A 27,202-nucleotide genomic window follows, 5' to 3' on the forward strand; every position below is an offset into this window, starting at 1 on the left:
GAAATGAGTATTATAGGGACTCCACTTCTAAACATTGTTTCCACTGTGCATTCTACTCTTGTGTTCTCAGATTGTTCCCTTGGCCTTTATGGCTTCTTCAACCTTGGTCCCTCAGTTTGACAACTGGGGCCATCAGTCTATCCACAAGTATTGACTTAGGCTCCCCTGAGCTAGGACAGTCATAGACCCAGGGTGATGATATTAACGCCTTTCATCCCCTAGGGTGTGCCAGGATAAACGGTAAATTCTTGATGTCTCTTGGATGAGAAATGTTTTTCTAAATAGACGTAAGCTGGGTATTACAATGCCTTTCTTTGGCTTCTGTTCTACAGGCAAGGATAAGAAAGTGTTCAGGGCACTGGGGTCCTCTCAAGAAGACTGAGGGCTGTGCTGACTTAGGAAATCAGTTCTTCATTTTCTGCTTCTCAGCAGATTCACTGTAGCCCGGCACAGTGCCTGGCACATGGGTGGAAGTGCAGGGTGGGGTGTCACAAGATGCTTATTCCTTTTCTCTGCCCCCTCCTGTGGGGTATACCAGCACGCCTGGAAGGTTGTGTCCATATGACTACAGAGATCTACTCTTTTGGCAGCTGTACTACGATGAGAGGGAGAGGTAAAAATAACCTCTAACAGTCCATGCGGGATCAATATTCATACATTCTACACTTCAGTAACCGTGTTGAGCACCTGGTGGGATGCATAAGATGTGACTCTTTCCCAAAAGGAATTCAGATTCCAGGAATGGATACAGATAAAATTAAGAGGCAATTGTCATACAGTGGAGGAAGGGCCATTCATTCATTTGATGGCTACTCTTGGGTGGTTCTGTGTGCCAAGTTCTCTGCTAGATTCTGAATGTATACTGGTAATGGTCTGCCTTCATGAAGCTTAAAGTCCAGAGAAGGCTATAGGCAGTTAACAAGTAAATGAACCCATAAATAAGTCTATGGCGACCAAACATGATATGAAAGAAACTAACAGAGTATGATGATAGAATATCAGGGAAACCCCATTTAGATGAGGTGGTCAGGAAAGCCCTAGCTGATGGAAGCACAGTTAAGATCTGAAGGATATAAATGAGCTAACCACGTGAAGAGCAGAAGGGAAGAACACTAAAGGTTACCAAAGGGGAAAGGTTACTAAAGGGGAAAGGGGGGTTGGAGGGATAAATAAGGAGTTCGGGATTAGCAGATACAAACTACTAGATATAAATAGATAAACAATAAGGTCCTAGTGTGTGTGTATATATATATATATATATATATATATATATATATATATATATATATATATCTGAATCACTTTGCTGTATATCAGGAACTAACACAACATTGTAAATCAACTATATTCAATTAAAAATAAAAAGATGAGTCTAGAACAGTGATAGCCATAGGCAGGTAAAGAAGATAAGGAAGAGAATTCTAGGCAAGAGGGAGAAGGATAGGCAAACATTCAGAGGTTAAGACCTGCATATTTTGAAAAATTAGAAGTAGTGTAGTGTCACAAGAGCATGATGTGTACAGTGGTGAGGAGGGATGCAGAGTGGAAGGCATGTCTGTAACATGGTACAATGTTGGGAGAGCTAGATAATGAAGAACATTATGCCAAACAAGGAAGCTTATACTTTATCTTGAGGACAGTGGGGAGGAATCACTGAAGGTTTTAGATAGGTATGGAGTCATCATCAGAGTTGCATTTTAGACGAACCACCCAGGAAGGAGTGCAGAAAACCTAGTTGGAGGGGGCACAATTTCAAGGCAGGAGATAAGTTAGAGGGCCAGTCCTCTAATCCAGACATTTGAAGAGGGCCTGCATAAAGTAGTAGCAGTTATGAGGGAGAAAAGCATGCTGGTTAGAGGAATATTTAAAATAATAAATTGACAGAACCTGGTCCAAAATTAAATTTGGAAACTGAGGGAAGGAGAGGAATCAAAAACGATACCCACTCTGACTCTGCCCCCAAAATGGTTGCTTGAGCAGCCACTTAAATGAGTTTGCCTTTGGTCAAACCAAGGAGCATAGAAAGAAGAGTGCGTATATCAGAAAAGATGATGTGTGTCATAGTAGACATTTTTTAATTGAGGTCTGTTTGGGCATCCAGGAGGAAGCATTTGATGAGTGCTTGGATATTTGACATGGAACTCATCATAGAGAAATGAGCAGGAGATAAGGGCATATATTTGGAAGTCTGCAGCAATAGCTAGTTAACTGGAGCCCTGAAAGGAAGATGGGATCATCCAAGGGTGTAGAAAGAATGAGAAGGGGGCCAAGGACAGGTCTCTGGGAGTCTTCATATACTTAAGGGACAAAGAGAGGAAGAGAACCAGCTAGAAAACCAAAAGAGTATTGTCGCGTGGAAACAAGGGGAGGAAAACAAATTAGTGAGAAGTGGCCAAGTGGTACAAAATGCAAAAGACAGTTCAGGTAAAATAAAGGCGAATAATGGTCCATTGGAGACAGCAACAAAGCGGGGATTTCTCCTCATGGTGGAGCCAGTCTCAGCAGAATGGGGCAGGCAGAATACCTATTGCAGTGGGTCAAGGAGGAACTGGAGGTAGTGTGGAAGCTTCTTTTCCAAGACTTTCTCTTACTCCTAGAAAAGGCACAAATTCTTCTGTTAGACCATGTGTTCTGATTTGGGGTTTGAAAGTACGGTCACCATACTTTGGGGCATCCTGTGAATCCAAAGAATTAAATGGTTTATAGAGAAGGAAAGTAGAGATTCCAGGGGTGCGGTATGCATTGAAGATTGTGAGCCATAAAGTCTGAAAAAAATCTTCCCTGACTCTAGAAGTGAATTTCCTGTGATGGAAAACAAGAAGGAACTATTTATTGATCAGCTATCATTTTATAGTACTCAGGACTCCATATTTAATCTTCATAGCAGCCTATAAGGTAAAAGTATTAACCCTGATAGCAAAAAAGTAAACTAGGCTTGGAGAGGTTTAGTGTACCTGGTCAGCCACCTGGTATACAGTGAAGTCGCTTTGTGATTCTTGAAACTGTATTTTCTTCTTCATATACAACAGGACTAGGAAAGCAAGGATTTCTCTCTCTAAGAGAGGATAAATGAGTCTGGAGTTCATGAAAAAGAAGGAGACCTATCACTAGGAACAGTTAATATGTGATTCCTGAGCTGGAAGAGGGCAGACAGCCATTTGAGAAAGAATTGATAAAACATACAAACTGAAACAAAGTCAAAACCAAAAAAGGCACCATGCAAGGTTAAAATTATGTGAATAATGATGTGCATTTGTTATTTTAATGTTTTCCAAGTGAATTTCATTTTGAATGATATACTCAGATAGCGCACATGGTAAGGGATAATTGAAAAAACGTGCAGAAGAATGGCTGCATTCAAAGAATAAACATACAGCTGCGAGGAGGTTAGGAGTCAAAGGGGTAAGCATATGCCCCATCCCCCAGGGATCTCATTAGTGCACGAGTGACCGTATATGTAGAGGCTAAATGAATCTCACTGTTTGCAAAGACCCACAGTAAATGAGACAATGACAAATCAATAGTAATTAGGCCGATAGATTCTTATTGACCCAGATGTCTGAAACCAAATGCCCTGCTCTGAGATTCCTTGAGAGACAAAAGATTTATAGACATGTGCTTCTTTTTTTTTAATCCCTTTACTCTAAGTGCAGTGATGCTCTTCTGAAGTTCAGTGTTGCTAGAATTAGTGCAGACTCTTGACTTCTGGCTGGAAAGGATGTTTTTGTGGCCATCGTTGGCCGTGTGACTGTGTTAGACCAGGAGCAGAGAGAGCTGGGAGATAGAAAACCAGGGTGTGATCGTATTCTCCCCACATATGTGGTTCTGGCCCTACCTTCTGTGGAGACCTCAGAGGATCCTTTCTTAACACTATCATAGAATCATTCTAAAACAGAGTTTGAATGTAGGGGCTTTGACAAATAATTCCTGGCTGGGGATACAGAAAACACATGGCTTCAGAATCACAGAGAGGGTTTAACTTTGGACTCGGTCACATGTCTACACGCCTTACTCATCCCCTCTGTAAAGGGGTGTTAGTGGTACTCGGCTCACTGGGCTATGTTTGAAGGCCAGAGGAGCAAGGAGCAGTAGTTGATGTTATTCTGGTCAGTGAGTCTTTTCCCAAGAAGATCTTCATCTTCTAATATGATGTAAGGCCGAAGATTTTTACAGACAGGAATGAGGAGTCAGGGCAAGAAGCAAGGAGAGTGCCTGGTAGGTTGGACTGCCCTTGCCTCCTCCCAGCACACTTCTCACACTTACGTGTGCACACACACATTCTCACACTTACACACACACACGCACTCACATAGAACAGTTTTGTTTTTCTGTATTTTCTATCTTGGAGTTCCACATAAAGTTTTTATTTAATAGGTGTTTGAAAACCACTACTCATTTGTTTCTTTCTTTACACTTAGTTTAGAAAACTTTTAGGAATTTCATGGGATCCAGAGGGACACTCACAGTGTCACAAAACTGGAACTAGAAATCGCTGAGCTGCACCCCTAAAACATTTTAAATGTAAATAATAAATATTATCTTATGTATCTTAGATATCAACCTCCCTTGGTCATTGATCTCCTATACTTTTTTTCTACCATTATTCAAGCCATGTTTAAGGCTGTGGTTCCAAGGACACCAGTGGGAAGTGGCATGGGATGCCAACCCACCTTCTTCTAGAATTGTCAGTTCAAGAGAAGGAAGCACCTTTAAAGAGGGGAAGGGTAACGAACTTTTGTGTCATGCAGTGAGGTTTCACCCAGTGAGGTATTTTATACCCATTATATGCATGGGAAAACTGAAGCTCAGAGAGGTTAAGTCACTGGCCCATTTTACCCAGCTAGGACAGGTAGAACCAGCATCTGAATGCAGGACTGCCTTGACTCCCAAGCCCATCATCTCTGTCTCCCTCTCAGGTAAATAGACTGAGAGAATGAGAAAGGTCATCTGACTCCCTCATTCTACATGTGAAGAAACAAAGGCTTAAAGAGAGAAAGAACTAGTGCAATGTCATTTGGTAGGTTTAGGTTGGAAACCAAGCCTCCTAACTCCTGATCCTAACTGCATTCACTCCATCATATCACTGCCCTTAGCAAACTCCTATCCTGAGTCGGGGAACCATCTGCATTCACCATCATATTATTATTATAATTAAGAATACTGATTTTTAAAAATCCTTGACATATGTCCAGTAGTGTACATTTTGCAAAATCCTGTATCTTCATCTACATAGTCTCCTTTGATCTTCACAAAACCCTATGAGGTCAGTTGGGCAGGGATTGTGATGGTTGTTTTTACAGATGCAAAGAGAGTGGTTCAGAAAGTTTGAATAACTTTCTCACAGTAGTGGTTACACACCTACAATGGAGTAAAGCCATTCTTGGATCTGGTCTTCTGAGTCCAAACCTTTCCACCTTCCACCAGGACAGGCCTCCAATCCTTGATGAGAGTACAGCGTGATTTGAGAGTGTGGTTTGCTGATTTCTATGGGTTCGGGGTGGGTTTTGTGCTGAAGCTTTTGGGACCCTGCTTACTTTCTGGATTTGATATGGGAGTACAAATGATTTCTTTCTACAGAGCAATTTGCTCCCTGACCCTACCCACCCACCCCCCTTTTAAAAACAAAATCCACTTTTCTTCCAGATGCCAGAGTATCTATGCATATTTGAACAGTCACCTGGATCTGATTAAGAAGACTCAGCCCGTGGGTTTCCTCACTGTTGATTTACATGTTTGGCCAGATTTCCATGGCAACCGGTCTCCCTTAGCAGATCTGACACTAAAGGGCATGGTAAGTAACAGTCAGTCCTTGCACGAAGGTGAAGGCGGGCCAAAGGGCTACAGAGTTTGAAAGAAGCAAAGTGAGGAGAAGGCAAAAGAGGAAAAATAAACAAAGCCGGCCAACAGCCCACTGGGTTCTTGCAGATTCACTGCTGTTGTGAAGGCTCTTGCCGCTCCTCAGGATGATCTGCTGGAAGTTCTCATTGTTTCTGAGCCACCCTTGAGAGCGTTCAAAGCAGGATTTCTTACATGTAGCTACTGCTGCCTCTTTGTCCCACAGAGCGGCTGGAGGTCGCAAGCCCCTGCCTATGTAATCTTTGTATTTACATCAGTTTGCAGAGCCATGTTCTCCATCTCCATCTCCAGGCTGCCGGGTGAGTAAGTGGTGAATGTTACGACCTATGGTCTAGCTTACCACAGCCACCCATCTGCCTAGGCCCTGAGTCAGGGCTGCTCAGAATGCATGCCAACATTATTAGGGTTTCAGATAAACTTTGGTAGAAGTAAAATAAAATTAATAACTTACGTTGGTGGTGAAATTCAGCTCTTAGTGACCTTCAGAGTCACTTCTAGTGCAGATATTTGGGGCCGGAGGGGCCAGGATGACCTTGGTGGAAGAGCTCACAATCACCTAAGCTAAGAGGTAACATCCTGATGGCCAGGTGAAACCAGTTGCCTAAGAGTAGCTTAGACACAGAGAGTTGTGTTTGAGGACGGATGAAGCATGTGAAAGCTAGGGAAAAAGAGCTAATCTACAGTTCCAAGAGGCCAGGAGAGACCACAAACAAGAAAAGAGGCCATGAATTCAGAACTCACATGTCAAGAAGTGGAGAGCAGAGTGTGAGGTGCATCAAGGCGGGGGTTTAGAATGGAGGCCATGAGCAGTGCAAGGTTTATGCAGTGCGTGACAGTGGAGCAGGCCTGCTGGCTTGAGGAACTTCAAAACTTAACAGGCTTTGGCTTTGTGATTAATTCTATTGAGAATATTTTAAATATTTTTATGAGGCCAACAGAAAGACCCAATCTTTATTTTCATTACCTACTTGACATAAGCAACTTCTGCTAGTAAAAGGGAGTCATGGTGGAAAGAAAAGAAATTGGACATAGGGAAAGTGATGTCTGTCCGGAGTCCATGAAGTGTGGCCCACACAACAAGTAATGGTCTCGGCCTCCTGTTTGGCCCATGGAAGCAGAAGAGGAATGTCTGGAGAGGGCCACATGGCCACAGGCTATAGCTAGAAAGCCATACTTTCAGGCAACTGGCTTTCTGGGTACAAACAGAGGTTAGGGGAAGCACACATTTTGTATGAGTACAAAAATCCATGTCTTAATTAGAGACAAATATCTAAAGCCAAATATAGGAGACACTTAAAATGTTAAAGAAGTGAAGAAGCATGACCAGTTCATAAAATGACCCCCAAACAAAGCAGGGTTGTATCTTAAAATGATTGCAGCTCTGAAGTCCAGGGCTTGGATCTGGAGTCCTTCCTTTGGGGTCCTTTCCTTGCCAATACCTGCTGTACCAGCTTCATCATCCAGCATGGCAGGTGCCATGGCTTCCCAGTGGCTTTTGTCTGTGTTAAAACCAACCCTGACATCCAGAAACTTAAGAATTACTGTCATTAGGATTCCAATAATGGTAGCCCAAACACAGACTAGAATGCCAAAGGAAACAATGGAGTGCTTTTAAGACTGTCTGTCTCATTAGAACAAGTATGTAATCACCAAAGGAGACTTCTTGCACAGGGACATATGCCCAATGGTATTAAAAATCCTGGTATATTTATCTTTTTAAAAGTTCTATTGTTTTATAAACATACCTTATACATCACCTGATGTTTCTTAGCAGTGATTTCCCTTAATAACTGCCCTTGGGTTAGCCTTACCTTTGAATAGCTGTCATTTGATGAATTTACCTCACAACGCTGGAAGGAGAAGATGACCTAGATAAGATAGAAGGAAGGAAATTCTGGGCTAAAAATTTTCCCCAGGGCTTCCCTGGTGGCGCAGTGGTTGAGAGTCCGCCTGCCGATGCAGGGGACACGGGTTCGTGGCCCGGTCCGGGAGGATCCCACATGCCGCAGAGCGGCTGGGCCCGTGAGCCATGGCCGCTGAGCCTGCGCGTCCGGAGCCTGTGCTCCACAATGGGAGAGGCCACAACAGTGAGAAGCTCGTGTAACGCAAAAAAAAAAAAAAAAATTTTCCCCCAAATCTCTCTTTTTTTTTAATTTTTATTTTATATTGGAGTATAGTTGATTTACAATGCCGTGTTAGTTTCAGATGTACAACAAAGTGATTCAGTTATACATATACATATATCTATTCTTTTTCAGATTCTTTTCCCATTTAGGTTATTACAGAATATTGAGTAGAGTTCCCTGTGCTGTACAGTAGGTCCTTGCTGATTATTTTATATATAGTAGTGTGTATGTGTTAATCCCAACCTCCTATCTTGCCTCCCCTGCACCTTTCCCCTTTGGTAACCATAAGTTTGTCTTCCAAGTCTGTGAGTCTGTTTGTTTTGTAAATAAGTTCATTTGTATCATTTTTGTAGATTCCACATATAAGTGATATTGTATGATATTTGTCTTTCTCTTTTCAACTTACTTCACATAGTATGATAATCTCTAGGTCCATCCATGTTGCTGCAAATGGCGTTATTTCATTCATTTTATGGCTGAGTAATATTCCATCGTATATATATAAAACACATCTTCTTTCTCCATTCATCTGTTGATGGGCATTTAGGTTGCTTCCATGTCCTGGCTATTGTAAATAGTGCTGCAGTGAACATTGGTGTGCATGTATCTTTTCTAATTATGGTTTTCTCTAGGTATATACCATATATATCATATGGTAGTTCTATTTTTAGTTTTTTAAGGAACCTCCATACTGTTCTCCATAGTGGCTGTATCAATTTACATTCCCACCAAAAGTGTAGGAGGGTTCCCTTTTCTCCACACCCTCTCCAGCATTTATTGTTTGTAGACTTTTTGATGAAGGCCATTCTGACTGGTATGCGGTGATATCTCATTGCAGTTTCAATTTGCATTTCTCTAATAATTAGCAATGTTGGCATCTTTTCACATGGTTTTTGCACATCTGTATGTCTTCTTTGGAGAAATGTCTATTTAGATGTTCTGCCCACTTTTTGATTGTGTTGTTTGTTTCTTTGATATTGAGCTGCATGAGCTGTTTGTATATTCTGGTGATTAATCCAATGAAGGTTGCTTTGTTTGCAAATACTTTCTCCCATTCCATAGGTTGTCTTTTTGTTTTGTTTATGGCCTCCTTTGCTGTGCAAAAGCTTTTAAGTTTAATTAGGTCCCATTTATTTATTTTTGTTTTTATTTTCACTACTCTAGGAGGTGGGTCCAGAAAGATATTGCTGTGATTTATGTCAAAGGGTGTTCTGCCTAAGTTTTCCACTAAGAGTTTTGCAGTGTCTGGCATTACATTTAGGTCTTCAATACATTTTGAGTTTATTTTTGTGTATGGTGTTAGGGAGTGTTCTAATTTCATTCTCTTACATGTAACTGTACAGATTCCCCAGCACCACTTATTGAAGAGACTGTCTTCTCTCCATTGTATATTCTTGCCTTCTTTCTCATAGATTAATTGACCACAGGTGTGTGAGTTTATTTCTGGGCTTTCTATCTATCCTGTTCCATTGATCTATATTTCTGTTTTTGTGTCAGTACCACACTATTTTGGTGACTGTAGCTTTGTAGTATAGCCTGATTCCTCCAGCTCTGTTCTTCTTTCTCAAGATTCTTTTGGCTATTCAGTCTTTTATGTTTCTATACATATTTTAAATTTTTTTGTTCTAGTTCTCTGAAAACTGCCATTGGTAATTTGATGGGGATTGCATTAAATATGTAGAGTGCCTTGGGTAGTATATTCATTTGGACAATACTGATTCTTCCAGTCCAAGAACATGGTATATCTTTCCATCTGTTTATGTCATCTTTGATTTCTTTCATCAGCATCTTATAGTTTTCAGAGTACAGGTCTTTTGCCTCCTTAGGTAGGTTTATTCCTAAGTATTTTCTTTTTATTCTTTTTGATATGATGATAAATGGGATTGTTTCCTTAATTTCTCTTTCTGATGTTTCATTGTTGGTGTATAAAAATGCAACAGATTTTGTGTATATTAAGTTTGTATCCTACAACTTTACCAAATTCACTGATGAGCTCTAAGTAGTTTTATCATAGCCTCTTTAGGATTTTCTATGTATAGTATCATGTCATCTTCAGACAGTGACTGTTTTACTTCTTCTTTTTCAGTGTTGATTCCTTTTATTTCTTTTTCTTCTCTGATTGCCATTGTTAGGACTTCCAAAACTATGTTGAATAAAAGTGGCGAGAGTGCACATCCTTATCTTGTTCCTGATCTTAGAGAAAATGCTTTCAGCTTTTCACTGTTGAGTATGATGTTAGCTGTGGGTCTGTCATATATGGCCTTTATTATGTTGAGGTAGCTTCCTTCTCTGCCCATTTTCTGGAGAGTTTTTATCCTAAATTGGTATTGAATTTTGATGAAAGGTTTTTTTGCATCTATTGAGATGCTCATATGGTTTTTATTCTTCATTTTGTTGATGTGTATCGCACTGACTGATTTGTGGATATTGAAAAACTCTTTGCATCTCTGGGATAAGTCCCACTTGATCATGGTGTATCATCCTTTCAGTGTATTGTTGGATTTGGTTTGCTAGTATTTTGTTGAGGATTTTTGCATCTATGTTCAAATCTCTTTCCCTCAGTCCAATTTTGGATAACATCAAAATAATGACCCTGAATCTATTTATCATGTTACGCTTTTGCCAGAACCTACAATGTGACTACTTTTTCCAACATTCATTCACAAAATGTGTATTTGGTGCTTACTTGGTAGCAAGTACTGCTAAAGTATAATCCTTACATTCATGGAGCATATTTCAAGGGAGGGAGGTGCTTGATAAAATGTTAAGTTAAAAAAAAACGTAACATCTAGAATGTCAAGAAAATCCCAGTAGGGCAAGAACCATATATGATTTTTTCTTTGGGCTCCTGAAATATTTCTCTGAGCACGTACTAAGTACTTAATATGTACTTATTGATAATTGATAGTCAACATGGAGATAATAAGAGGTCATCTGTTGGTTTAGAAAAAATATACATGTGAACAATTTGCTAATTCTAAATGAATTAGATTGCTACTGACTCTTACTATCCCTATGATCAGTATCTAAAACCAGTCATAATGTCCGGGTAAATGAAGATAAGAAGTTTCCATTTTATTATAATTATGAGTGCCTTTGTTCATCAATGAATTAACTAATTATTTTAACAGATACAGGCCCTGTTATAGTTGGTGGGGGATATAAGTAACTGGACACAACTCCAGCTTTCAGGAGCATTAGTGTTTTGGTGGGGTCGGGGAGGAGAGGCAGGCAGAATATATAAACAAGCAATGGGGATACAGGTTCAAACTCCAGGTCCCACTCACTGTCCAGCGCTCCTTAGACGTGTGGAAGATGATAACCTAACATGGTCTCAAAACTCAGATAGGAGGCTTCAGATAGGAGGTGACATTGACACTGTGTGAAATAGGGAACGGGGTCTGGGACCAAGGGAAACATAGTATGTGCAGTGCTCTAGAGGGAGGAGAGCGTGGCGTGTGAATGTTCACGATTTTTTTTATATCATTGTCTAACCAGTGATAGATTGCATTTAGCATTTTATCTAGGTAATTAAAAAAAGACCTTCTCAGAGAATGACTGGCCACTCCCTGTTCTCCTTCTGCTTCAGCAGCATCACACTCTCCCAGTTCTTTTCTCCCCCCTCTGTTCTCTCACCCTTGTTAGACATTCATCCATTCAAAAAATGCTGGTTGGCCACCTACTATGTGCAGGCCTATGCCAAGCTGAGGGAACACAAAGAAGAAAAGAAACTACCTGTTCCAAGTTCACATGAAAATGGGGGAAATAACGTTGTACATGTGTGAGAGTGTGTATATGTGTGTATGTACATAATGTATGATCCCTATAATGCAGACATCTGTACAAGCCTAAGGAGGTGCTCAGTAAATATTTTTTGAATTTTTTTTTTAGGTGGCATTTGGGCAGCAAACCCTGATGCAGCCTTTCTCTGTGTCACTTGAAAATACCTGTGAAGATAAAAAAAATAAAAAGCGTAAACTCATTCTGACTTTAACAATTAAGATGACTTTCAACTAGGAAAACTAGAATTGACAATCTCAGAGAGAATCTGGGAAGATCTTCCAGAATCTAAAAGACTAAATGTAACTTGTTTGATAATCATAATATCTGACATGAAAACAAAATAAACCACCAGCCTTGCAAAAGTTGGGACCTCTCCACTTTCCGGTCCCTAGCTGAAAAATGCAAGGTCCCTTTAAGCCTAAAAACAGAGCAGTCATCCCTCTCCTCTGCTGCTGATGGTTAAGGTTTTTTGTTCTGTTTTGTTTTGCTTTTTGGAAGCAGCCAGTGAGTTTAATTTCCCAGAACTCCTCCGCAACCCGGACCTTATCTTCCCTTTCACTTCAATCCATTAGAAAACTGCCAACCCAAGTAGACAACTGGGCTGGAAGTCTGATTTAGAATGAATGGTGATGCACTGCAGTTCTAAGGACCCTGAATCAAACTCTGTTAAAGGGGCAGAGATAGGGAAACCCTGTGAATTTGAAGGAGGGGTGTAGTTTTGCATGTCTACTATCTGTCCTAGGATTAGAAAGCAGGGCAGTGGTGATCCACCTCTGGGCAACAGGTACACAAAATAAAAACTGCTGAACTCTGGGAATTGGCAACTAGCTATAGATCTAAAGAGGCAAATCCAAGTTACAGTTAGCGGGGCTGAGAGTAAATTGTGTACTGTATGCTGGGAAACACTGAATATGTATAGCGCTCTTGTTAAAATGAATTTAAAAGGTAATAAAGTGAGTCCATTAGAAAAAACATGTTGCACACAAAGAAAAAGAAATATCATTTTGAACACTTAAGGGAAAGGCCTCTTAAAAATTACTTACTACTGAAACCAAAAGAAAATATTTTAAAACTCCTTTGCATATTCAATAGGATTTTTTTTTAAAGCACATCTCTTTGAAAGAGAGCAGAAACTTACTAGGAAAAAAAATGAGTTCAGATGGAAAGGCAATGGAATGAGGGGAGAAAAAGGAAATGATAAAGACAACTAAAAATACAAAAGCAGAATTAAAACTTGCATTGAAGGTTTTAATGCAAAACACATAATTTTTACTGAAGAAAATAAGATCAGAGCTGTCATAAGACATAGTATATATTTTAAATTTTTTAGAAAAAAATTTTGATGTAGGGGCTATGGCTTATTTTCTTTTTAATTTCAACAGTGCTTAGGTCAAAGATAGGCACTGAATAATTGCCTATGGTTAAGCAGTTAGTTCAGTCTTCACTTGTCAAGTGAGGAATGAATAGTGATCTGCTCAAGGTCACAACACCGAGAAACAGCAGAGCTTAGATGAAAACAGGAATCCCGACTTTTAGGATGCACACTCATGAGCCTCCCTTAACTCATACCTGTGGACTTCACGGAATGCACTGACTGTAAAACGTGAGTCCCCACAGTTCCATCATGCCTGGCTTCACACTGAACCACACTCTGCGGCCCAGTCCCTGCTCCCCTGTCTTGACCACCAGCCTTCTCACTCGTTCTCCCATCTTTCCCCTTACCCTGATTCTGGGATTTAAGCTCTGACCCTGTCTCTTCTCAGTAATGGTTCTCTTTTTCTTTCCACCCTCACTGACTCAGATTTCAAAAGTAATCACCACTCCTGGTTTGACCTGGGTCTAAACCCTTCCGCTTTAGGTGCCTACCCTTATAAGTAGGAGCAGGGCATACCCCAGGAATCCTTCCATTAGGCTCGATAGAATCATTTTCTTTTGTCTGGTAAGAGTTGGCTCCCTGCCATGTCACTAGCTGTTTCATTTTTCCGTTGGTGATGCATATGTTGGCCTGCAGCACTGGGCTAAAAAGAGGTGGCGGTTATGGGGTGGGCAACTTAATAGCACGCTTAGACCAAGTAGCCGGCAATGTAAATATTTCTCCTTGCCACTTGATAAATGAGGCACGGAGAGGTAAGGGCTGTACGTATGATGTTTGAAAGAAGCAGAGGCTTGGGTAATAGCAATCAGTCACAAGACATTTAACACCAGTGATTCTACGGTCTTTACAAACGAAACAAAACAATGCTTTTTAAAGAAATATGACGTGGTCACACATAAAGAGATGAAGCTAAATACTCACCACCAGGAATGGTTGCATGTTTTAGATAGTTTGTGTATGTGTGATTGTTTTTTTTCTGAATGGTTGGTTAGATAACTTTTACTCTAGTGAAGCAGTAAAGTGAGCCCAGGATTTGAAGCCAGACCTGTATTGGCATCCTGGCTTGAAAATGTGCCAGTTGTGTGACCTCTGAGGTTAGCTCTGTGAGGTCTGTCTGCTCATCAGTAAGCAGGTGCGGCACAGGCTTCCTTGCAGGGTCGTTGTCAGAATCAAATGGAGAGACTGTCACACAGCAGACAGACAGCAACAGCAGCTGCTTTTGAATCTGTAGCTCCTGCTGAGTGGCCCTTACTTGCATGTTTACAAGATGGCCTTTGAACCCCGGGCAGCCAATCATGAGCCGCCCACCTTAGTCCCAGGACCAATGGGGCCTTCCAGTCACGGAGGTCACCAGCCATGAACAATCCGCTAGAGAGGCTGAACAATCACTTGGTCCATCACAGGAACCAAGTTTCATACAGGGGTAGAGATTAGTCTTCTCTACTTAAATATTTAAGTCCTTGGCCCTCAGTTTCCTCAGCAACACAGTAAGCAGCTCAACTCTGGTATACCTTACAAAACAGCTAGAGCTGGAGGAGTTGTGAAAGAGTCCTTGCCTCCTTGTATACATGACCAGTTTTTATTCTCAAATTAATATGACCTCTTTGTTATGGTGGTGTTTTTTGAAAAGTTCTTTTCCTGAAATGCCCACTCAAAGAAATAAATTACCTCAGAGATATATCAGGCCGTGAGAACACACCATATTCACCAATTGGTTGAAACGTGTTTTTCCTGCTTCACTTTGCAAGTACAACACTACCCAGAACGGAAAGTTATTTTCTGGTTCTTTGAAGAGCTGTGATTTCTAACATAAGGCCATATGCTGCTCAAACTGCTAGAGAGGTTGAGTGCTGTTCCAAGCGTTCTTCAAAGCAAGTACAAAGCAACGTGCATGTGGAAAACTGGGAGAGAGTCAGGAAAGAAGCGTTAAGAGATCTTAGCCAGTTCCCAGAGTGACTCCCAGGCATAGAGACAGGCATCACTAAACAGAGTCAGACGCGGTGGAGTCAGCGACTAGGATGAGTATTTGCAGGAGCTCAGGAGAAGTCGGGCTGAATCCCTGTGGCTTCCTCCGATGGGGAGATGGATGATGGAGCTGGAAGCTCATGGGCCAATTAAGCAGCCTTTGAGTGATATATTTTAAGCCTTGGAAACACATGGACTCTTTGATATGAGTTTGTTGATGTTTTTGTTATGATATAGTGCTGTTTTATGTACCATTTTTTACATATTGTTTTTCCCTATGAAAAATTGAATCCTATAATGAAGCTTAATATCCCCAGTATCGTTTAACTGGTTTTGGATAATGTATTTTTTTATTGAAGCAACTAATTTACCAGCTGGTATTGTGATTTGTAATGCGTGCTGTTTTTTCAGGGACCGTGATGTACCAAACACCATGGTAGATGCTTTCCAAGCATCATCACCAACTTCCCTTATAACCCTGCAAGACAGTATAATTACTGCATTGAAAGGAATGGAGAATCTGAGGGTCAGAGAGTCTAAGTAATTTACTCAGAGGAGAAAAGAACAGAAGTGGTAGTAGAACCCAGTCAGTTCAAACCGAGGTCACTGACATTCTCTGAGAGGAAGAAAATGAAAAACTAGATCTTGATATTTTTGGCATTCCTTCGGCTCTATTTTCAATATGTCTGAAATATTTCCCCCTCATTTTAGTGATTTTTTTAAAAATGATTTTGCATTACGGAATCAGACTTTTCTTTCTTAGTGCTTTTTATCTTCGTTGTATACACCAAACAACAAATAAAACTGGGGGTGAGAGGGGTGGTGTGGACTGTGGACAGGAACCCTTCCCAAGGTAGTGTATAATGACAAAAGACTGAGGAGTGGGACTTCCATGGCAGTCCAGTGGTTAAGACTTCACCTTCCAGTGCAGGGGGTGTGGGTTCGATCCCTGGTCAGAGAGCTAAGATCCCACATGCCTTGTGGCCAAAAAACCCCAAAAAATACCAAAAAAAAAACCCAGAAGCAATATTGTAACAAATTCAATAAAGACTTTTATAAAATGGTCCACATCAAAAAAAACTCTTTAAGGGCTTCCCTGGTGGCGCAGTGGTTGAGAGTCCACCTGCCGATGCAGGCGACATGGGTTCGTGCCCCGGTCCGGGAAGATCCCACATGCCGCGGAGCGGCTGGGCCCGTGAGCCATGGCCGCTGAGCCTGCGCGTCCGGAGCTCCGCAACGGGAGAGGCCACTGCAGTCAGAGGCCTGCGTACCGCAAAAAGAAAAAAAAAAAAAACTCTTTAAAAAGAAGACTTAGGAGCGAATCAGGTGGAAATCTGCCAGGAAGACCCCAGGAGATAAATAATGAGAAAGAATTAAGGCAAGAGGACCAAGGATGGTATCCAAGTTGGTGTGTAAATCCAAGACAGGGTTAGATGACAGCAAGTGTGGACCAGGACGGTTGACCAAAACAGCCTTGGTTACACTGGTGCAAACGTGTGTTAAAATGACTTAGATTTAGAGCATCAGAAGCAATGCAGACAAAAGCGTGAAGTGCCTGGTACATCTGGAAAACAGCAAATGGACCAGTGTTAAATGGTGTAGAGTTCACCAATAGAATAAAGTTGTGAGGGAGAATGTCAGCCCATCATGCAGTTATTGTATGTGTATTAGTTGTCTGTTTCTGCTATAATAAAATACCACAAACTTCGAGGCTTAAATTTATTATCTCACCGTTCTGTAGGTCAGAAGCCCAAGCTGGCTCAACTGGTTTCTCTGCTCCTGCTTTCACAAGACCAGAACCAGGGGCTTTTATCTGGAGGCTCTGGGAATAATCTGCTATCAAACTTCCTCAAGTTGTTGGCCAAATTCAGCTCCGTGCAGTTGTAGGACAGAGGTGCCTCTTTCCTGGCTGTCAGCCAGGGATCCTCAGCTTCGAGAGGCCACCCACATTCCTTGGCTTACTGCCCCCTTCCTCCATCTTCAAAGCCAGCAGTGGTGGATCAGGTCCTTCCCATGCTCTGAATCTCTCTGATTTCCACTTCTACCTCATCTCTCCTGCTTTATTCTTCTGCTGTATTTCTTGACTGACTCTTTTGTCTTCCTCTTTCTGCTTTTAAGAGTTTATGTGATTACATTGTGCCCAACTGGATAATCCAGGATAATCTCCCTATTTTAGGGTCAACTGGCTAGTAACTAGTTCCACCTGCAAAGTCCCTCTACAGCAGTGCCCAGATTAGTGTTTGAGTAATCAGGAGATGGGGACCTTGGGGGAGGGGGAAACGTCTTTAGAATTCTGCCTATGACATTGTGTTAACACATTTATGTGCATTTCCCATTTCTGGGTGAGTTTTCGGCAATGTGTCCATTCCTGATACTGATACCTATAAATATTTTCAGGGAAATTTGTCCCCCTTTCTCTTCCAGGCTGCTGACTATCTCAGACCTGTTCTCCAGTCCCTGGCCTCTATCCAGAGGTTTTCCAGAAATCTCTCTGATCCTCCTCATTTCCTTGCTATCCGGTCATCAGCGCCTCCTGCATTATTGACTAAACAAACAGCATTTTTTTGCCCCTTTGTGTTCTGAAAAACTTTCAATCAATTCCCTTGAGCCTTGGATACCCCCTCAAGCTCTGATGACCTAGAAAATCTCAGGACAGGGAATCCTGTTTTCTTGTCTCTTGTAATCTTTAGAAACCCCTTGAGATCTATTTCTAAGCCTTTTTTTTTTTTCTTAGCAACATATATAACTACTTAAATTCTTTTAACAACTAAGAAGGGAAAAACTTAGCTAACTAAATTACTGATATATTTGTTTATAATCTCAACTACTCCAGGGCATATGGACATATAATTCACAATACCAAGGTTTAGGGCAATCATTTCTATAATTTATTGTGCATTAGGACCTTGTTAAAAATGCAAAATTCTGGGCCCACACCAAAAGTTCAGTAAATTAGGAGTTGGATCACAGGAAATCTGCCTTCAACCCAGATCCCGGGAAAGAGTTAAGAGATGTGCCTAAATTCGCACAGCTGCCAAGTGGCAGCAGGATTTAAGCTGATGTCCAGGATGAAGATCATCTGTCTTTCCCATTCACAGAGTAAATGGAAGTGTGTAGGTTGATAAGGACTAAGGCTTCTCCAAGGAGTCCTTGCAAGTGAGTCTCCCACTGTCCTATTCCTGGGTGCTCATCAAGGGCACACTGCTTCTCCGCACTCCTAGACATCCAGACCTTTCTCCTATGATCCTGATGCTGACGGCCAGCACACTTTCTACCCTACGTTCCCCACCCTGTACAACCACTGGTCTTCAGTCCGCATCGCTAATACCCTGACAGTACCCACAGCATGTTGCAGGAGATCCTTTATAGCTGTATCCCAATTAATGAATGGGATTGAGCCCCTCATTGCAATTCAAGAGGAAGGGAGTGAACATTTATTAAGAGAAGAGGAAAGAGAATGAACATTTATTAAGCACTACAAGCGTCTTGTCGATTTGGTACAGCTTGCTGAAAAAGTAAGACGCCGTGCAAACGATAGCTCATTTTTAAAAATTGATTAATTAATTACTTTTGGCTGTGTTGCGTCTTCGTTTCTGTGCGAGGGCTTTCTCTAGTCGTGGCGTGCGGGGGCCACTCTTCATCATGGTGCGCGGGCCTCTCACTATCGCGGCCTCTCTTGTGGAGCACAGGCTCTAGATGCGCAGGCTCAGTAGTTGTGGCTCACGGGTCTAGTTGCTCTGCGGCATGTGAGATCTTCCCAGACCAGGGCTCGAACCCGTGTCCCTTGCATTGTCAGGCAGGTTCTCAACCACTGTGCCACCAGGGAAGCCCAAACGATAACTCATTTAATCATTAAGCACCTTGAAGTATTATTATTCCTATTTTACAGATGAAAAAAAAAAAAAATGAGACTCAGAGTGGTTACAAAACTCACACTGTCCTGCAAGCAATTAGAGGAAATGTTGAGATGTAAAGCCATGTGTCTTACTCCAGAGCACATCATCTTTCTGTTCACCTACACTTCTCTTCTAAGCTCAGAAATCCCAATAGTATTTACATAAACATTTTATAATCGTTATCTAGGAGGTTGAAATTGTCCATTGCAGTTCACATCTCTTTGGCCACCATATGCCGCTTTCACACACCTCTAAATATTAACTATGAGTGTTTTCTATTACAGTCCTCTTTTCGCAATAGCCAAAATAAATAAAATGTGCTTACCATTGCAACTCTCCATGGGGCTTCCCCACACATTTCACTCTCTCGCCCAAGCATTCGAAAGAGACACATGCACATCTATAAACAAATTCCTTCCACTTATGCTTCCTTCCCAGTTTTTCTTACTGATAGAGCCATTCAGCCTTCAGCCAAGGGTATAGGCTTCTCTGGCCTATCCCAGCTTTCTCGCTGGTTACAAAGCTGCACCTCTCCCAGGACATCCCTGACATTCTCAGGGCACTGCCACCTGCATACCATGACAGCTCCCTGAGGGTCCTCTGTACCTCCTGGGTGGTCTACATGGCAGGCACTCCTTAGAAAGTTCCTTCTTAGGCTGACTGCCATTTGATTTTTGTCAAGGTGGGGCTGGGATTCCCGATACTTGAGAGAGAATCAAATGATGATCTGCCCTTCTAGTGTCTCCATTTGCAAATCAGGTAAGGTGTCAAGGAAATAGGGATTCTGGACCATAGTAATTTCACAGTTTAGAGAGGTGTCTTTCACTGAGTCACATTTCAACTCCATGGCCCTGGTGTTAGTGGTGAGAGAATGTTGGAAAGAGCTATGGGAGAACCATGTTTGCTTATTTATTCCCTTTGGATACTGAATACCTTCCATATGGTGGTCCATGTAATAAATTCCTTCTAGAAATTCTTCCCAGGAATAAGTTTGTCTCTCGTGAAGCACAGGTATGTTTCATTTGTCATAAAAGAAAGGCTACGTCATCCATTATCTGTCCCTCTTTTGCCATAGCTACTAGTAAGCAAGCTCAGGAGTTAAATTTAGTGCTCATTTACACTGATGATCTCATTCTCAATTTCTGAAGAAAAGAAGCTCTCTTCTCTTTCCTTCCTATGATTTTGAAGCTCTGAAGGCACTAGAAATTTAGAGAAGGGCCCTTGCCATCTTTTTGCTTGAATATCAATACTTTGGGGAAGTTCTCATGACTGGGATTAAGGAAGCAAAATCTAGTGATATTGTACCCCTCCTCTCTTATGAGTTCTTACTAATTGAGAAGAATATCAGAGCCAGTTATTGTCAATACAGAGCCCTGGGGTTCCTAATAACTTAATAGGAGAATGACTCTTTTTTTTTTTTTTTTTTTACATCTTTATTGGAGTATAATTGCTTTACAATGGTGTGTTAGTTTCTGCTTTATAACAAAGTGAATCGGTTACACATATACATATGTTCCCATATCTCTTCCCTCTTGCGTCTCCCTCCCTCCCACCCTCCCTATCCCACCCCTCCAGGCGGTCACAAAGCACTGAGCTGATCTCCCTGTGCTACGTGGCTGCTTCCCACTAGCTATCTACCTTACGTTTGGTAGTGTATATATGTCCATGCCTCTCTCTCGCTTTGTCACAGCTTACCCTTCCCCCTCCCCATATCCTCAAGTCCATAGGAGAATGACTCTTATATAAAAAGTCAAATTCCTCCCCTACCCCCATCACAGTTTATCCACCTCTGGCACTCGGGACCCTCCTGTGGATGGACGTGTGTCTGCCAAGCAGACACACACCCAACCACGTGGAGGGTCACGACTTGATTCGCATCTCATTGATGACCAGTAATACGAAGCCAGAGGCAGCCTACCTTCTGGGCTGGCTCTGGAGGAGAGCTCTAAACTGTGGCCCAATCAACTTTCCCAACAGACCACCAACAGAGATGCTGTTGAGGCCAAGCCAGTTTTGGAGATGAGTTAAAGAGAGACCATTTATTACTAGTGATCTTTACCCAGGACCAATGCACGCCCTGGGGCTGGTTGCTCACACAGGGTGTTCAGCTGAGGGGGGCATAGGGCAGGGCTGACATCCTGTCCACTCTGTTCCTTTTTAAAATTCACTCTTCCAGATGGGATGCCTTTTGCATTTAGTCCACCTGGAGGGAGCACCTTTTTCTAATTCACACGAAGACTCCATATAAGCTACAGGGTGACTACTTTTACTCCAATCTCGTACAAGCTACTCCTCTGACGAGGAAGGGTAAGTGTGGAGTTTGGGGGAGTGGATAGAGCATGCAGTAAGCAACTAGAAGTGATGGTCCAGTGTTTTTCTCTCTTGGGGCATGGAGGAAATATACCCCTCCACCTCTGTGAATATATGAGGGGCTGAGGTAGTAAATACTGTCCTCTCATAATTGTATAATATGACAGAGAAGGATAGGATGTTAGGAGAGAGAACGGTGTGCAGAAGGAAAAAGGAGCATTGAAGTGTCACTTACACATTCAGCAAATATTAACTTAGCGCCACTATGTGCCAGGCGCAGTGGCAAGCATGGGAGATACTGTGGTGAGTAACACAGTCTATTGGGACACCTAGGTTCGGGCTTCATGAACCTCTGGACTCTCTCTTAAGCAAATTATTTTCTCCTCTGAAATGAACTTCTGTGATATCTGTGTTGCTCGTGTTCTCCTAGTTCTAACATTCTTATTGTTCCTTTAGGTCTCTAGGGACCTTTCTGAGAGATGTTCCTTCACAGAGTTATTGGCTGGGGAACATGCATCTTTAGAGCTCCTTTCTGATTTCTCATTCAAACCTCTCATGCTCCTGTGTGTTCAAATCAAAGCCGTTATTCTCACTGACTGACCCCATGATCTTCCAAAAAAAAAAACACCTATCAGCAGGTAGCACTACTGAATTTAGGAATACCCCCTTCTGCCAACTTAGATGAGTAATCAGAACAGCTGGAACACAAGTTGCTAAGTGAGGACAGGAAAGACTAGACACTGGCGAAGAAAGCAGGGCTGACCCCGGGCAGAATCACTCATAGAAGACAGGGAAGGTGCTTCTGCTTCAGAATGAGGGCAACGGGGGGAGAATTTTTCACATGATCAGTTTGCATTTGAGAATAAGCACTAGCTCCCTTGTAGAGAGGAACAAGCACCATTAGAAACAGGAAGGTTTGATCAGGACCTATTTTAGCAATCGGGAAGGATGCGATGGAGGCCTGGATTAAGGAGGTGAGTGACAGTGAGGACAAAGAGAGGGGATGGCTTCAAAAAAGATTCTGGAGCTCAAATGTATACGACTTGGAGACTGATTAAATCCTGGAAGGGAGAGAAAAGTCAGGGGAAAGTGTTCCCAGGTTTCCGGTTTGGGCAGTGGAGTGGCATCTGTGCCCTGTAACAGGCCAAGGCTGGCCCCTTAATCCCCGCTGGGGGTGGAATCTGGAGAGAATAGTAAATGGGGCTGGAGCAATGAAGGACAGGGACCTTGGTAGACCACTAGGCTCTCCTATTTTAGTACAGACTGCATGTCACCTCCTCATTGAACTCAGGACCATATACACTGTAGGGCCTGAGAAAAAGTATGTTACGTGAATTAATTTTGTAATGAAAATCTAAAGTGAACTCTGGCGTTGATGCCCACCAACTTCAGACTAGGCTTGAAGAAACCAGCAGTCTTCACCCTCTAGAAATGTCCCAAGCGGACACCTTCATGAATGGGAGACATGAAAGTGAAACTGTGAACAAGTCTTGAAACTACCCAAATCCAACATCCTGTTCAGTTCTGGAATCTCTCAGAAATTGACATACTCCATATAAGCATGTGGTTCTGATTGACTCTAATGGGATTCCCTGGTAAACCACAGATTCTAAATTATCCCCTAGTAGGTATCACATTTATAGTAGACATGTTATCTTACTCTGAATACCCCCTGGATGCTGGTCCACTGAATCCTGACAGTAGCAGAACTAGGAATAAGATCACCTTTTACTAGAGTGCCACTGCTACGTGTTCATCTCTATCAGCCAAAGAAAATAGGTGTTTGTAATAAAAGAGTCATGTTTTTAAAGAAGAAACATATTTAATTCCATGCTAAGAAATATCAAACACAATCTCCTAAAAAAAAAAAATCTCCTTATAGTATTTGTTTTATTTTTCTTTAATCCAAGGCAAGGCATTTTCTTTGGGGGAAGAAGGGATACTTTTTCCCAGGTCTGGAGATTAAACAATTCAGTAGTCACTTCACGTTCAGCTTACAAAAAGGGGATTTGCATATGAACTTGTTTCGGCAAGAAAACACATCTGAACGTGTTTCATGGGAACTATCTCTAACCATGGCGCCATCTCCTTCTTTTCTTTTCTTCATCCCTACAGGTCATCGGATTGAAACTATCTCAGGACCTCGATGATCTTGCCATTCTCTACCTGGCCACAGTTCAAGCCATTGCTGTAAGACAATTTAATGCCATTTTAAAAGAGACTTAGATCTGTTAACAAACTTTAGACCACATACTCCCCAAGATACATCATATGCTTTTGTGACAAAGATTCTAGGGAGCTTGCCAAAAATAGATGCTTGTCTGTGCAGAAGGAAATTCTAAAGGTCTTTACCTGTTTTACTAGTAGCCTCACATAGCTGAAAGCTAAAAGGAGTTAAAAGCTTTGAACATCATGCTTACCATCTATCTAATCTGTCTTCTAAGTTCATTAAATAGAAGCAAGCAAGTAGATGCCATGTATGCTTGCATTAAGAAGAGCTGGCGTTAAGATTGTCCAAATTTATAAAACACGTGATATTGTTCACTTTGCAAAGGATCCAGTCTGGGGTTCCTTTAAATAGTAAGCTTCCTTGGAGCATGAAAATGTTTATTTTTATAATTAGCTGCTCAAATGAGAGGTTTGGATGGTTAGGGAAGGAGAAAGGGGGGAATTTAAAGTGTTAGAAGCTTCTAAACTGAAGATCAATCAAAAATGAAAACAAACTCCTAGAAGCCCAAACATCATTGTCCAAGGACTCTTATTCTCTAGGGGTGATCCATGAGTGAGCTACAGAAGGGTTCTAAACCCTGAAATCACACACGAAAGTTTGCACGTGTGTGCGTGTTAGAAATTGCATTTGAAGGGAGTGGGTCATGCCTTTCAGGATCTCAGAGCTGGTAGGAACCCCAAGATAACAGTTAATCTAGTGAGGCTTAGCTGATCTGGAAAGAGAATTGGGGACCAATAGAAAGGAAAAAATCAGTTCACTGAATTCAGAGTCAAAATTTATTTTTCAGAAATATACCTATTTAAACAAAGTACTTTTGTTTATTCATGCTATATGGACATATTTATATGCTATTCAGTCTCTTTCTCCACATACCACTTTCATATCCTCATTGCTTCAAATAATAGAATTACATGCACTTTTTTCTGTATATCCATGTCATCAACAAAATTGCTTTTCTTATGTTTTAGATTTATCCAGGTACCAAGTACACACAATAAGAGAGCAGAACTGGCCAACTCAATTAGATTAAACAGTCCTTCTTAGCTTATAGACCAATTTGACTGTATCTTCCTGAAACAACTATCTTATTAACAGCCTGTCCAGTTCAGTAATATCAGTCAGCCTGCTTTATTTATGGTAACTTGGTCAAAAAAAGACAATTCTGACATCTATCAAAATGGCGGGAGTTGACTACCATGAAAAAATGAAAATGGAGAACAAAAATACGCATCAGTAATAAAGACAGTTATTTAGCAATCCTGCTTTACAGTAAAGATAATAATAATATTGATAAATAATATAGTTTGGGGATATTATGTACCAGGAACTATGCCAAATATTTTACATACGTTATCTGACTTTACCTTATGAGGGAAGTATCATAATCCCCCTTCTGAAGATTAGAATCTAAGCCTCAATGAGGTTAATTAACTTGATCGGTTTCATACAGCTAGTAAGTGGCAGAGCTGGGATTTGAACCCACAGCTTTCTAAAATAAAACTAGGTACGCGATGAATTGAGGAGCTTTTTTTGTTTTTGTCTTGTTTTTTTGAATTTTATTTATTTTTTATATAGCAGGTTCTTATTAGTTAATCTATTTTATACATATTAGTGTATATATATATGTCAATCCCAATCTCCCAATAATTGAGGAGCTTTTATTTTCTGATCTTAATATCACTGTGTGAAAAGTCTTACAGTGGAATGAGCCACTTGCATTAAAATAAATAATCCTGGAAAATCAGAGCTGTGTGAGGCTCTTCCTTCTGAGTCCATGCTAAGAGGGGGGCATGAAGAACGAGACCACACAGATGAGCCAAGGGGCACCATCCTGTGATGACAACCACTGGTCCCTCTCACTGACACCCACTCTCTGTGCCAGGCACCAAACAGGGTACTACACCCACCTGTGAGTAAGTAACCCAGTCAGTAGGTGGGATTGTCCTCATTTTACAGACAGAGGGAACACTGCTTGCCAGGGTCAAACAGCTAGTGTATGGTCGAGTCAGAATCTGAACCTCTCTCTACTCTTAGGCTTTTGCTCTTTCCACGTTACCATGCTGCAATTTTCTTTGATTGCTTTGTAAAAGCTACATGATTGAAATAAGCCTTCAGGCATTCCTGAGAACAGTTTTGATTTGACACATCTTAGACAACATCATTAATTTGGCCAGGATTGTCTCACAGAGGTCCCCTTACTGGTAAGAAGTCCAAGAATGTATAAATTAGGTTAAACCTAATGCAGGCTGAGGGCTGGGATGGGAGAAAGCCAACTGCATTTTCCCAAATACTACACACTTGGAAAATCAATTTTGTATGTAATGGGCCATACAGATATTAAAAGCTATCATATTTATTCTGTCCATTGTTTTAATGACCTTTATAATACCATGAAGAGAAGGCAATTTAAGACAGATTTTTCGATAAGGCTATGTTGTATAGTCAATTGAGCTGTGCGGAGTTCAGTCTGTTTTGCAAAAGTATCTGGGCATTCTGATCTTTTAGTGCCTTTGTGCATTTTAATGTGCATTTTAATGAAGCATTCTGATAACAGATACTTTCCCATGATGTTCACCTTGAAGAAAAAAATGTGTTCATTGACTCTGAATATAGCCTTTACACCTATTTGTTGTGAAGTTAAAGTTAAGCAAATTCTTCTCTGTAGTAATATCTACGGTTGATATTTTGTAAGAATGGGATGAAATTAGAGATATTGTAATGAAGTTAACTTGGGACTATGCAAAACCCTCCATGAAGTGAAATTCTCTCTTGACCAAGCTTAATTGAAGGAACTGTCAAACACCCAGTTTATTCATAGCCTGTTCATCTATAGCTTTCTTTGCAGAATAGACCCTTAAAAAGTACTATTTGCATTTGAAGTCTCTCCATTTGCATTTGGTTCTGTACATTCCCAGTGGAATAGCCTAATTTTAATTTAAATTTCTCTGTGAAAACATTTTTTCCAGAAAGGTGAGCACAAAATCATTTTAGCACAAAGCCCTTTGGTGGGGCATTTAAGGAGGGTGGAGTGTTTCACACAGTGGCGTCTGGGACACCGAAAGGGAAGGCCCTGTAACTAACCGGGCAGCCCGAGTGGGAAATTCCTGCTGACAATGCCACATGGGAGAGAGACAGGCTGTCACAGCCCCTCTGGAGCGAGTGCCTCTTGTTTGGATTGCTTCTTGCCTTTTCCCAGGGAATGTGCTTTGTGTTACTCTCCTCTCAGGCCTGCTAATCACATGAGCCCTCAGGTCTCTGATTTTAGAAACATCAGAAATATCAATTTTGCATGGCATTTCCACGCATATTGGGAGGCAGCTTCCCCTCCCCTAAGGCAGATTGCATGGCTTTAGGCAAACTATAGAAATCCTAAATGGGGATATTAATATGCAGTTTTTGAGTGTTTCGTGAAATTAGAGGTGATATTAAGGAGCATAGCAGAATGCCTAGCATAGAGCTAACAACCAGATTAGCTCTCATTTCTAAACACCCTCCCTGTACTGGACACGCCTATGAGCTTCAGATACACTGTCTACAGCAGCAAACTTGTAAGATAGATGTTACTGTATTTCAGCAAGTCTAAGACCACATTTTAAATTTTTGTTGCATGTTAGCATTTCAGACAATCCATGGAGTTATCAAATGAAAAATATGGTGTTAT

General features: G+C 41.3%; 1 protein-coding gene and 1 long non-coding RNA gene across 17 annotated transcripts in view; one reads left to right on the forward strand and one right to left on the reverse strand.

Annotated features, from left to right (window-relative positions):
* Positions 1-27,202, forward strand: part of FGGY (FGGY carbohydrate kinase domain containing) — a 424,150-nt gene that overhangs the window by 296,966 nt on the left and 99,982 nt on the right. For all 12 annotated transcript variants that reach the window (XR_003004668.1, XR_003004667.1, XR_003004665.1 and 9 more), the window contains 2 exons: positions 5,644-5,791; positions 23,427-23,501. Coding sequence is in view for 7 of the 12 variants with exons in the window: in XM_024756234.1 (XP_024612002.1) it covers positions 5,644-5,791; positions 23,427-23,501 (223 nt within the window). In the remaining 5 variants the exon portion in view is untranslated. The remainder of the gene's footprint in view (positions 1-5,643; positions 5,792-23,426; positions 23,502-27,202) is intronic.
* Positions 23,188-27,202, reverse strand: part of LOC112407077 (uncharacterized) — a 65,269-nt gene continuing 61,254 nt past the window's right edge. For all 5 annotated transcript variants that reach the window (XR_003004671.1, XR_003004673.1, XR_003004672.1 and 2 more), the window contains one exon: positions 23,188-23,499. This is a non-coding gene — a long non-coding RNA (uncharacterized LOC112407077). The remainder of the gene's footprint in view (positions 23,500-27,202) is intronic.

The sequence above is a fragment of the Neophocaena asiaeorientalis genome, unplaced genomic scaffold (genome assembly GCF_003031525.2).
Source record: "Neophocaena asiaeorientalis asiaeorientalis breed wild unplaced genomic scaffold, Neophocaena_asiaeorientalis_V1.1 scaffold205, whole genome shotgun sequence".
Classification (NCBI taxonomy): Eukaryota; Metazoa; Chordata; class Mammalia; order Artiodactyla; family Phocoenidae; genus Neophocaena; species Neophocaena asiaeorientalis.